Raw genomic sequence first — 13,785 nt, 5'->3', positions numbered from 1 at the left:
CATCATACTCTCTATTATAGCTGCCTTGCCATGAGAACAAGTTAATAGCTTTACAGCAGATCAATGACTTAAACAGAAATATAGGCTATGTATCTTTAAAATAAATGCACGAAAATAAAGTGTTTATTTGACTACATCAAGCTCAAATCTTGAGCTATAATCTTGATTTTGGATGATTCAGTATACTGCCATCTTCAGATTTGCTAGTAATTTTCATTGTTATAGAAGAGGCAGAAAGAGTAGTTATGAAACAATTTGTGAATATCTTTCTGTAAAAACAGTGTATTACTCTGTTTCAGTTCCTTACTACACAGAGAGTTTCTAACATTTTCCTCTAACTCTGTGTTCTACTTCTTTAGTTTGTTCTAGCTTACTGTCACCCCTCACTTTCAATGGGTTTTTGAAAGCCTAATATGTTGCAGTTCAAATGTTCTCTGAACATTTTTTCAGGATGTTCTTTGCTAACTTTACTACACATATCATATGGGAAGGATATATTCAAAACATACTTTCAGTTTACGTTTAGAAGGATACCGCAGATCTTCACTGATAAATAGACCCAATGTAGTAAGCATTATTAAACGAGTATTTATTAGAATGATATCCACAAGTGCAAGTCCAGAGCAATCTGTGGAAAACAAAAGGATTCATGGTTATTTATTTTTTATTTTATTTTATTTTTTATTTTTAATCCCATTTATATCCCGCCCTTCTCCGAAGACTCAGGGCGGCTTACAATCTAAAGCACAAATCAATGTGCTTAGCAATAGCCTTCATTCTATGTATATGCCTGCTTATTAGGGCTTTCGCCCCCCCCCCCAAGCGGCATTATTACAAAGTCAGCTTATTGCCCCCAACAATCTGGGGCCTCATTTTACCTACCTCGGAAGGATGGAAGGCTGAGTCAACCTTGAGCCTGGTGGGATGCGAACCTGCACTAATTGCAGGCAGCTGGTGTTACGTAAGGAGGCATTAGCCCACTGCTCCACCAGTATATATTATACATATATATTAATATATATATATATATATATATATATATATATATATATATATATATATATATATATATATATATATATATATATATATATATATATATATATATTTCAACGTTCATCATGGCTGGGGACATGAAGGTATATTTATATTTGTATACAGAAAATATTGTGTTGCTGTCTGGAACTTGAATGATTTATAATGGATTTTAGATGGAGTGTATAATGCAACAAGGAGTATGGACATTTATGTTAATATATACTGCTCAAAAAATAAAGGGAACACTTAAACAACACAATGTACTGTATTTAATAGTAGGATGTCTTATCTTGTGTTCCCTTTATTTATTTTTTGAGCAGTATATTAAAGACCAAGGAACTTGGAGCTGACAGATAAATGAACAACAGCAAGGTATAACCAATAACAGGGGCTGCCAGAAAGAAGAGGGAGTCAAGCTATTCTCCAAGGCACCTGAAAGCAGGACAAGAAGCAACGGATGGAAAGTAGTCAAGGAGAGAAGCAACCTAGAACTAAGGAGAAACTTCCTGACAGTTAGAACAATTAACCAGTGGAACAACCTGCCTCCAGAAGTGGTGAATGCTCCAACACTGGAAGTTTTTAAGAGGAGACTGGACAGCCATTTGTCTGAAATGGTATAGGGTTTCCTGCCTGAGCAGGGGGTTGGACTAGATGACCTCCAAGGTCCCTTCCAACTTCTTCTTCTTCTTCTTCTTCTTCTTCTTCTTCTTCTTCTTCTTCTTCTTCTTCTTCTTCTTCTTCTTCTTCTTCTTCTTCTTCTTCTTCTTCTTCTTATTATTATTATTATTATTATTATTATTATTATTATTATTATTATTATTATTTATTATTATTATTATTATTATTATTATTATTATTATTATTATTATTATTATTATTATTATTATTATTATTATTATTATTAATTATTTCTAGGGACACACATAATTTCCCACACCAACTTATTCTGCATCTGCCTCCTGAATCAGGAACAAACACACCGGGCACACAACACAAAGTTGCACAGAGGCCTCCCAGCCACAGCTCCTGCCTGCTATTCAAGCAGGGATCATGACTCCAGAAGAACTTTCCAGACTGCATACTGGATCTGTCTGGGGCAGTGCCTTCCATCCAGTAGCAAAGAGGTAAAATGGCCCTAGAACTCAAAACCATGGTTTTGTTGAAGCCTGTTTTTTTCCTCCATCCAAACCCCCCACATCCTCCTGGTACCAGGACAGGACATCAACAGCATGCTTAATTTTCTAATGGCAGAGTTGTGATTGAATATCACCAGCATACTGGTGAACATTTGTTGCCATGGGGTGAAGTATCATCAGCTTCAACATGTAAATGTTGAAGAGGTGTGGAGAGAATACTGAACTCTGCAAAATCCCACATACGTAGTAGTGGCCAAGTATTGGATCATTCACTCCTGATCAGCAATGATGGTATACCCCTGAGGGAGGAAAAGAACCAGTACAATATAGTTATGCCCACTTCCATCCAATTCAGAAGGATACCATGGTCGATGGCATTGAAGAATGGATGCACTATCCCAATCCTGTTTTTTGAGATCATTCAAAAGCATGACCAATGCTCTTTCTGTCCCATCCTCAGGCCTGAAGCCTGTCTGAAAAGGTTTCAGATAACTTATTGCATGCAGAGTCCACTGAAGTTTGTTGCAATCACCTTTTCCACAATCTTCCCCTAAAGAAAGGAGATCAAAAAGTGTCCAGTATGGTGGGATCTAGCAATATCCACTTGAGAAGGGGGTGAACCAATACTTCTTAGAGGAAGAGGAACAACTCACTCTGCACCACTGCTAGAACTCAATCACACATCCCTCCTCAGCAGCTTAACCAGACAGGAGGACCATGGAACTAACTGGCAGGTGGCCAAGTTCACAGTCACAAGGGCTCTGTTGTCAGATAATAGGGAAATTCCCAGATAACAGAGCATTCTGCTAGTGTACTGCCCACCTGCTATCCATCAGTCTCGCTTCCTGGGCTGAAAGGTTTGGTTTTGGATCTGGGTTGAGAATGCCCAGACTGATTGTCCTGGGGGATCTGAATAAGTATATTTGTTCTGGAGGAGAGTAGGTCTCCATAGCTACCATGGGACTTCCATGACATGTCTTTAGTCCCATGCATATCGCAGATCTTATTTGTGATGGGGTCTGATGGGTCAGCAGTTAAAGATGCTAAGCTTGTCAACTGGAAAGCTGACAGCCTGGGTTTGAGACCCAAAAGCTGCATGACAGGATGAGGTCATGTTACTTGCCCCAGCTCCTGCCCACCTAGCAGTTTGAAAGCATGCAAATGCAAGTAGATAAACATTGTCTTTGGACAATGCTGGCTCCCCTGGCTAAGAAACAAAGATGAGCACCAGCCCTTAGAGTCAGACATGACTGGAAAGGGGAAACCTTTACCCTTTTATTTGTGACATAATTTTCTTAGCTGGATGGAATAAAGGTGAACTCAGTGTGGGGAGACTTGCTAGAATGCCCTTCCCAGAGTGGCTTGACTGATGCCCATGTTAGCATTACTTTGACATTGTGGGAAGACCTTTTTATTTTTCCTTTTTTTAAAAAAAATGTTTTTAATTCATATTGTTTTAGATTTTGAAGACTGCCTTGTTGCTGGCTAACTTGCATGATATCTTTATTTTATTTTACTGGATATGTTTTAACTTGAATTGTATTATTTTTTGTTTGGTGTTTTTATTGCAAACTATCCAGAGAGCTTCAGTTATTAGTTAGTTTATTTTAGAAACAAATGCTTAAAATGGGAGTGGAAGCCTATTTCCATTGCGCACATGTCCAATCTAGGTTTGTTTTGTCCTAATTTTGTATATGTTTTTTTAAAAAAATAAAGTATTTATAATTAAATGTTGTTCTAAGATATTGATATTTGTACAGCATTAACAATTTATGAACTGGTTAGAAATTTTGGGAGAAATGCAGAATGTATTTGAACCCATATATTTAATCTAGAACTTGCAAATTGGGTGGATTTCTGAAAAGGAGACAAAATGAAAATAGCATTGATAAGAGGATAGTATAAAATAGAGGGAAGTATCTGGATATGTGCAGGGATACCGATTCACTCCAGCTTGGACCTGGCAATTAAATAACCGTGACTGAAACATCAGCAGGACAATTCATGGGAAAAGCAAGTTGGTTATGAGGCATTAATTGAAACCCCTGAACTCCAACTGCTTATTTGACTTCAGAGTGAAAGGGCACCTAGTCATTATCTTTTAGGATTAAAAGAGCAGCGATTATCCTGAGTCAGTGATTAGGAGTGTCTGAAGAGATGGCATGAGTCACATGACACATCCTGATCTTCTCTCGAAAGCATAAAATTATCATACAGAATTCTAATAGGCCTTAAAGAATGGAGTGTACAACATTTTCAGGCCCTTTCTCCAAAAAGCATCCGATATGACCAGGAAAGAAAAACTAAATTTAATAACAGAGTTGAAAGGGACCTTGAAGGTGTTCTAATCCAATCCCTTGCTCAAACAGGAAACCCTGTACCTTTTCAGACAAATGGTTGTCCAATCTCTTCTTAAAAACCTCCAGTGTTGGAGTACCCACAACTGGCAAGTTGTTCCACTGATTAATTGTTCTAGGAAATTTCTCCTTAGTTCTAGATTGGTTCTCTCCTTGATTAGTTTCCATCCATTGCTTCTTATACTGCCTTCAGGACAAGGAGCAATGGTTACCCTCTTCTTTGTGGTAACGTTTTAGATATTAGAACACTGCTATCATGTTGCCCCTAGCCCTTCATTTAATTGAATTAGGCATACCCAATTCCTGCAACCATTCTTCATATGATTTAGCCTTCAGTCCCATAATCATCTTTGTTGCTCTTTTCTGCAGTCTTTCTGTAGTCTCAACATCTTTTTAATATTCAGGTGACCAAAATTGGATGCAATATTTCAAGTATGGTCTTACCAAGGCATTATAAAGTGATATTAACACTTCATCCGATCTTGATTCTATCTCTTAATGCAGCTGAGGACTGTGTTCGCGTTTTTGGCAGCTGTAGTACACTGCTGGCTCATATGTATGTGATTGTTCACTAGGACTCCAAGAAACAGGCACCACCTATTCTGTACCTGTTCATTTGGTTTTTCTGGTCTAAATGTAGAACCTTACTTTTCTCTACATTAAATTTCATTTTCTTAGGTAGGGACCAATGTTCAAGTCTGTCAAGATCCTTCTGTAATTTTGAGCCTATCTTTTATTTTCATTAAGCTACAATTAAATTAGTGTGTTTTCTTTCCAATCATATTATTTAATATTTTCTCCTTTGGACTTATCAAAAACTATAATTGGTACAAATTGGGGAGAGAATTCTGAAGCCTACAGCTAAATTTTTAGGGCTACGTGAGTCTTATGCCTCTGTCATAAAATTTAGGAGCTATATACAGAAATCTACAAATGAAAAAAGACAAATACTAATTGAAAAGAAAAATTACCATAATCCATGAGAACACAAATATTATCTGTTAAATTCTGCCACATTACATCTCGATTCATAAATCCAGTTTCAGTGACTCCTATAACTATTCCTATGAAAAAGGACAAAAAACATAGAATCATAAATAAATCTGGATACATAGTACAATATTGTATGCTTCTAATTTCTACAAGTGATACAGAAATTTCATAGGTGTAACAGAGATTTGGATTCCTATGGATGAAGGAAAATAACACATTTCTTTTATACTTCATTTTACAGGATAGGTGGAGACAACACTGCAAATGGAGCAACATTTACTACAGTCATAGCCCATCTCTAGATGGAAGCCCTTTGGCATCTTCAGAAGCTTGCAGAACATAATAGCTCAGCTGAATTTCTTGTTCTAACTGAAAACGTAACAAAACATGGTAGGTAGAAGTGTGTAGCTAAACAGACTACGGTGGAGTTTTATGTATGTACGTGATTCTGAATTCAATTCAGCTAAGACAGAAAAAGATCAGCTCAAAGCCCATGTGGAAGTGTCCTCATTCAACAAGTTTCCCAACAGAAGAAAGATTTCTATGGAGATTCTCTATCATCCAAGTCATGGTTGTCCAAAGGTGCTTTTTTTCCCTTCAAAGGCAACTGGACTATGTTTTTTCCTTGAGGAAAAAGAAGACATTTCACTTTTAAACCAAGAAGCCTCATCAGTTCTGGCTAGATGGTAGGTGTTAAGTCGTGGGCTCTGGAGAGCAGGAATGATGACACGAGGCTGAGTACAGAATAACTCATATTTTTATTCTTGCTGGAACTGTACTTGAGCTTGGGCCGCAACCAGTCACAATATATTGTCTAGCCCCTAGGAGGCAATAGGTTTGAACCCATGCTTGCCGCCTGGGGCTGACCATTTGCAGGACTGGAGACGGCCTGTCTGGGTTGCTGGAGAGGCGTTAGCCCCTCCAGCAACGCACGTGGTGTAACACCACAAGCCCAATACACAACAGTAGGGGTGGGGAGGAATGGAAGGATTAATTCTGATTAGTCGTCAGAACTTATCCTTCCCTTCTCCCCCCCACCTCCCACCCATCCAGCCAGAACTGATAAAGCTTCTTGGATGTAAAGCAAAATGCCTTCTTCTTCCTCAAGGAAAAAAACATAGTCCAATTATCTTTTTTGGGGGGAAGCACCGTTGAGACAACCCTGAAGAAAGTTATGCAAATTGTTTTAGAACTAGTCACAAGATTCACCATTTTAGCATTCTTTGAAATTACTGTTATTACCAATCACCTCTTGGAGATCATAGCTAACTAGAAAAATAGGAAGGCAAGTGATAATCAACTCAGAGGCCTGCTGCACTGGGATCTTCTCTCCTCCCCTCAGAAGACTGTTACTTCCAGAAAATGGATGTTCTCATAGAGAGAAACAAAAAACAAAAACCCACATGCAACTACCAACACAGAATCCTGCCCAGTAGGATTCTTTCCTCATCAGCTTAAGCTAGAAACATGAAAAATATGGTGATGAAGTACCAATAAGAATAATAATTTGGAAGATGCCAAATTTCTTACACTTTTGCTTGATCTGGGTATGTGTGTACTTGAAATAAATTTACTTAATTGTTGTATTTATAGATTTCTAGAAGTAAAATAGCTTCCAATCCTTAAGCAAAACATAATTGTGCAATCCTTACAAGTTTAAAAGACAAAGTCTGTTATGAGTTGAGCTCAACTCCTGATAAATTCATTCATTTATTCAAAAATTAAACCCACTGAGCTCACTGTGATTTATTCCTAAGTAAGTACAGATAGTCCTTGACTTATAACAGTTCATTTAGTGACCATTCAAAGTTATGACATCACTGAAAAAGATGACGTATGACCATTTTTCACACGACCATTGTAACATCTCCATGGTCACATGACCAAAATTCAGATGCTTGGCAACTGACTCATATCTATGATGGTTGGAGAGTCCTGGGGTATTGTGATCACCTTCTTGCAACCTTCTGACAAGCAAAATCAATGGGGAAGCCAGATTCACTTTACTAAACAACTGCAGTGATTCAATTAACAACTGTGGCAAGAAAAGTTGTAAAATGGGGCAAAGTTCACTCAGCAAATGTCTCGCTTTTGGGCTCACTTGTGGTCATAAGTTGAGAACTACCTATATAAATAGGAACATGTAGTGGTATTTGGTTCTGAGTACACATAGATCAGATTACCTTGTTTGATAGCATCTATTATCATTGGTGGTTACAGCTATGCAACACTCATCAGATAATATGCAGTTACAGGATGCCGCACTTACCTGTATCTTTCTTTCTATAAATCACACCAACTATTGCTACATCACTGGCACAAGGACTCTTTGTTATTAACAAATCTATTATCTCAGGCATTGTTTTATAAATATTTACATAAGTACCAAGTTTATAAATCCACTGAAGAATTGGCTCTGTAAAATATAAGACAGTGAGGTTACTATGTAAGAAATGTGTATTCTGCACAGTTTTGTAACTTTACTATAAAATACGGAAATAAAGATTTTCATTACTAAAATGAATGACAATATATTTACAGCTCCATTATTAGGAGCCCAAACCTAAATTCTATGCATCTAATATCTAAATTCCAATACTTCCTGGAGAACAATGCCATTAAAAAGAAAACATAGCAAGACTATCTGTCCTTATTTGATTCGGATTTATTGTCCTAAATTCCAGGAATAAAAGTCACTTGAAAATCTATCTCAGCTGCCAGCAGACAAATCTCTCCTCATGAGCATAGTGTTTTAGCCATTCAGATGACCACCATTTAATATTTGAACACCTTCAGAAAGCTTTGAACTGAATGTAGCTACTACAGGTAATATCTCCAGAATGGAGCTATAACTTACCTCGCATTATATCCAATAATGTCCCTTCAGTAGTGAACATACCTAACCCATGATGCATATTGAATTTTACAAACCATTCCTCTACTGGAGCAATATCTAGTCAAAAGGAAATAGAAAATGAGGATAATTCCTATGAACATCCAAGTGTAATATTAACATCTTTCTTTAATATACAATGCACCCAAGCATATTCAGTGGACTTTTCAGTAATGAGTATGTTTCCATATTTGGGGGTTCATGTTATTTTCTTATATTAGCATTTTACATTTATATGTATCATTTTATATTGTTTATGGTTAATATGACTTAAAAAATAAAATAAATGGAAAGGATCACACCACTGGAACATTGGTTCAAATTAAACTAAGGAAGCAGCAGTAATCACATTAGCAGAAACAGGCTATTATAACAATCTCTCACCTGTATTGTATGTAATCTTTGCTCTAGGGATATCAATAAACCATGAATCCACTTCTTCGTCTCCTTTTCCCTTTAAAAATTATGTCAGAAATAGACTGATGAGGGTTCTGCAACAGGTGATTCATGGGGATCAAACAGGGTTTATTAGTGGTAGGCAAATGAAAAATAATGTGAGGCATATAGTTGATGTGTTAGAGTTTTTGGAAAGGAACAACCAGATTGCTGCGGTGCTAATTTTTTTAGATGCTGAAAAAGCTTTTGATCAATTGAATTGGAAATTTTTGTTGAAAGTTTTAGATAAAATGGATTTTGGGGAAAATGTTTTACAACCGATTAGGGCATTATATCAAAAACAAACTGCCCGAATTATAGTTAATAATAGCTTGACAGAAGCATGTAATATTGAGAAGGGCACAAGGCAAGGGTGTCCGTTATCGCCCTTGTTATTTGTGTTAACATTAGAGATATTATTGGTTAAAATTCGGAATTCGGAAAAAATTAAGGGGATTCAAATTGGAGATCAGGACTACAGATTGAGAGCATTCGCAGACGATCTGGTTGTTACACTGACCCAGCCAGAGAATTCTGTTGTGGACCTGATGGTGATAATAACACAATATGGGAAGGTTTCTGGATTTAAGGTTAATGTACAAAAAACAAAAATTTTGGCCAAAAATATGACAACACCGCAAAAGGCCCTTTTAGAAGGATTAACTGGATTTGAGATTGTTAAAAGGGTTAAATATTTGGGGGTGATTTTGTCGCCCTCTAATACAAAGCTATATAAAAATAATTATGAAAAACTATGGGGGAAAATTCAAAAAGAATTGGAGAGTTGGGAAAAATTGCAATTGTCTTTGTTGGGACGGATTGCAGCAGTAAAAATGAATGTCCTGCCTAAATTTTTATTTTTATTTCAAATGATACCGATTCTTAAGAAAGATTCTAATCTGGAGGAATGGCAGCGAGGTATCAATAAATTTGTGTGGGCAGGGAAAAAACCACGAGTTAAACTTAAGATTATGCAGGATACTCGTGAGAGAGGTGGCCTTAAATTGCCTAATTTTAAATTATATTATGAAGCTGCTGCATTAGTAGGAATAAGTGACTGGATTAATTTGACGCAAGGGAGGTTATTAAATCTTGAGGGCCATGATTTGTTGTTTGGCTGGCATGCATATTTGTTGTATGATAAGAAGGTAGACAACGTGTTTAGGGTGCATATTTTAAGACAGGCATTGCTGAGAGTTTGGAAGAAGTACAGACATAAGTTAAGTTGCAAGATACCATTGTGGGCAATTCCAAAACACGCAATAGAAAATATACATGCTGGCTTCAAACATGATCTGACTACGTACAAGGAGATTCTCAGTTTGGAAAGAAACGTTTGGTGTTTGAAATCATATAGCCTCTTGCGAGAAGAGAAGGTTGTTCAAAATTGGTTTCAATATACTCAGTTACGGGCCAGGTGGAAAGAAGACCAGAAAAATGGATTTACAATGATTGATGAAAATTTGATAAAGCAAATTAGGAATCAGGGACCAGCACATATCAAACGGATATATCTTGCATTGATAGAGATTGACTCAGAAACAGAGCTTGTTAAGGATTGTATGATAAAATGGGCCCAAAATATCCAGGAAGTCATCACAATGGACACGTGGGAAAAGATTTGGGTGAGGAACGTAAAATTTACACAAGCTCAAAATTTAAGAGAGAATTTTTACAAAATGTTTTATAGATGGCATTTAGATCCTAAAAAGCTTGCAAGTATGTATCCGAATTATCAGCCTAAATGTTGGAGGTGCGGTGATGAAGACGCAACATATTTTCACATATGGTGGACTTGTAAAAAGGTTAAGGTTTTTTGGATAAAAGTCTGGTGGAACATGCAGAAGATTTTTAAACAGAGGATAAAGTTTTGTCCGCAATTTTTTTTGTTGGGAATAATTACAGATGCCACAGTTGTGGACACCAAGTTGATGTTGAATTTAATTACGGCGGCAAGACTTTTGATAGGCCAATATTGGAAGAAAGAGGAACTGCCGACCATAGAGGAGTGGACTTTAAAGGTTTCCGACCTGGCAGAGATGGCGAAGATTTCGGCCTATTTGAAAGATCATTCGCAAGAACGCTATATTTTGGAATGGAGAAAATGGATTGATTTTATCCAGAACAAGTATAGGGTTAAGAAGTTTTATGTAGCATTTGAATAAGTCTTCTTTCGTGTTTTTTTTCTTTTCTTATCTTAGTTTCTTTTTATACATATTTAATATTATTATTATTTGTTTTATCCTATATAAGCTAGAGAGTGATGGATTTTAGAGTTTATAATTGTTAGTATATGATTGTTTATGATTGCTTTTTATATATATACCTTGTATTTAGCTCTGGGAAGTCGGGGGGGGGAGGGGGGGAGGGGGGGAGGTAGGGAGGGGGGAGGAGGGAGGGGGAAGGGGGGATTCTTAAAGGAAAACTGTATTTTAAAACTTTTCAATAAAAAAAACAACTTTCAAACTTAAAGTTTAAACAGCCATAGTCTCTTAATGTTCTTAATTATGCATCATGATTTTAATATATATTTAGTTTTGTATGGTATGGTAGGTTTAGATTCTGTTCTCTTCTCAGCCAAGTTTACTAGCTTAGCCTGGGTGAGCCAATCTTTTAACCAAATTTATTCCTTAATGCTTAGGTGGGGATAAACTACTCTTAAATAAGTTACGAGCTCCTTGGGAAAAAATGAAAAACATAAGTAATGGAAATTTCTTATTTTTATTGGAACATCTTGCAAGAAGTACACAAGGTCAAGCTTGATTAGTATTTGGATGGAAGACTACAAAGAAACCCCAAGGTTATAGATTAGATGTAAACTAGGTGTAGATAGAGTATATGTACTGGAAGAAAACAGTGACAAACCAACTTTGCCAAGAAAATAAATGAGTATGTATTACAAATATCAAACTAAAATAACATTCTGCCATTTCGGAAATGAACATTTTAACTTAAATCACCTTATAGGGAAGATGGGCAGCATAAAAATGTAATAAATAAATAAAACAAACATTTTAATTCAAATTAATGCAAATTATTTTTGCCCAATTCAGCAGTCTTTTCTCCGCAAGAGCTGCTTATGGTGGCCCGTAAATGGACTAAAGTCATCTCTTGCTGTAATTCACAGTAACTGATGACTGAGATCTGATCCTGGAAGTAGTATAAATCATTATGAATACAGCATGTACACAGACACAGACACACACATATATGTCATACATGTATTTGCTTGAAATTTTGTATAATCAAGTACAGTGGTCATAATATGCCTTCTCTGTTCAACTACAATACACTCCACTTTCAGCCTGAGCAATGTTATGAATCTAAACTTTTTTGTTTACGAAGACCATTATTTTTTATTTAAATCTTCTAAGCACTGTGATATCTGGCAGTCCAATTCTTGCAGGAATCATGGCACACATCATCCTCTTAAAGGAAACCAAAATTAAATTTAAAAAGTGAGATAACTTCTTTAAAATAAATGGTAGAAATTCCATGAGATTGCCAAATTTTATACATAATGTTAGTGGTGTAAAAAAAGTTCCAAGCCTTGTAAAATTAAAAAAAAACTGTCATTATGGAAATGCTCTACATTTTTGTAACACCTTTGTAAAATCAGACAATAATGCTCATCTGCTGACTTCTGCTACAAAATAATAGAAAGACAAGATGCTGCTGTGCACCAGACTTGACTATTTTAATATTTATCTATTCTTCCCTCATACTACTGGCAGTCTCTCTCTCTCTCTTTCTACATCTTTCAATCGTTTGCCGCTTGAATCTAACTGGTGATATCAGGAAAGGAATCTAAGCTTTTCACTTTGCAAATCCTGTTCTCTCCCACTGAACAATTTACCCTCCCCAAATGCTTTACCAGAGTCATTTTGAAGAAGAAGACGTTTGAGTAGGTACTATTGAAGATCTGTATGCTGGGAGCAAGACCTGCTGAAGTATAGAGCAGTAGATTTTTTCTTCTGTTCTCCTTGGTATCCTCTTCATTAATATTATACAAATGGCACATGACTTTCTTTGAGAAAAAACAAAAAAGAAAAAAAAGTATATAAAAAGCCATATAGTCCAACCATAGCACCAAGCATCTTTAAAATGTTAAATAATATGCCAATACATTGACAGTGAAATCAATTACCTAGTGAGGCGGTGGACTTTCCTTCATTGGATTTTTCAAGCAGATAATAGACAGCCGGCAGTCAGAGTACTTTAATGTGAATTCCTTCACTTTTCAAATGTGTGTGTGTGTGTGTGTGTGTGTGTGTGTGTACTCTTACGGTATTTCAGTTGAAACAGCCCTCTCTCTCTCAGTGGTTGATAGGCGGGATCGATGTCAGTGTGTCTGTTTACTACCAACCTGTTAGCTACCAACCTGAGCTATTAATATTCAAACACACACACACACACACACACACACACACACACACACACACACACACACACACTAATTCGTAATTCCTACAAAAACATCTTCCAACATGCTACTTTTGTGATGTAGCTAAATAGATTCACTCTATATCTTTATTATCAAAGCTGATTTTCCTGGCCTCTGTGGAAATAAAACTATGGGGCCTTAGAACCCAAGCAGGCGCGCCCACAGAGAATGCTCTCCCCCTGGGGGCCGCCAGTCGACATTCCCTGACCGACGGCACCCTGAGGAGGCCCTCTCTGTGGGAGCGCACAGGACGATGGGAAGTTAACGCCGGCAAAAGGTGCTCCCGTAAATAACCCGGACCCATGCCATTTAGGGCTTTATAGGTCATCACCAGCACTTTGAATCTCACCCGGATGACAACTGGAAGCCAATGCAGCTCGTGGAGCAGAGGTGTTACATGGGAGCTATTCCAAATAAAATTGCATTTTGCAATTGACTGACAGTGATTTTGTAAATGCTGATGGTGTTCAAGTGATGCTCCAGATGTTT

General features: G+C 36.9%; 1 protein-coding gene across 1 annotated transcript in view; it reads right to left on the bottom strand.

The window, feature by feature from the left end:
* CATSPERB (cation channel sperm associated auxiliary subunit beta) overlaps positions 1-13,142 on the bottom strand; it is a gene marked incomplete at its 3' end in the record, with an annotated part of 62,411 nt that extends 49,269 nt beyond the window's left edge. The window contains exons 1-7 of the mRNA XM_081323259.1: positions 12,727-13,142; positions 8,802-8,871; positions 8,382-8,477; positions 7,794-7,940; positions 5,503-5,595; positions 2,515-2,724; positions 510-628 (exon numbers count right to left, since the gene is read on the bottom strand). Coding sequence (XP_081179385.1) covers positions 510-628; positions 2,515-2,724; positions 5,503-5,595; positions 7,794-7,940; positions 8,382-8,477; positions 8,802-8,871; positions 12,727-12,924 — 933 coding nt within the window. The 5' untranslated portion in view covers positions 12,925-13,142. The remainder of the gene's footprint in view (positions 1-509; positions 629-2,514; positions 2,725-5,502; positions 5,596-7,793; positions 7,941-8,381; positions 8,478-8,801; positions 8,872-12,726) is intronic.
* Between the last annotated feature and the right edge of the window lie 643 nt (positions 13,143-13,785).

The sequence above is a fragment of the Vipera berus genome, assembly GCF_964194415.1.
Source record: "Vipera berus genome assembly, chromosome: 1".
Lineage (NCBI taxonomy): Eukaryota > Metazoa > Chordata > Lepidosauria > Squamata > Viperidae > Vipera > Vipera berus.
Note: the sequence above shows the minus strand (reverse complement) of the source record. Positions and strands in the feature narration are given on the sequence as shown.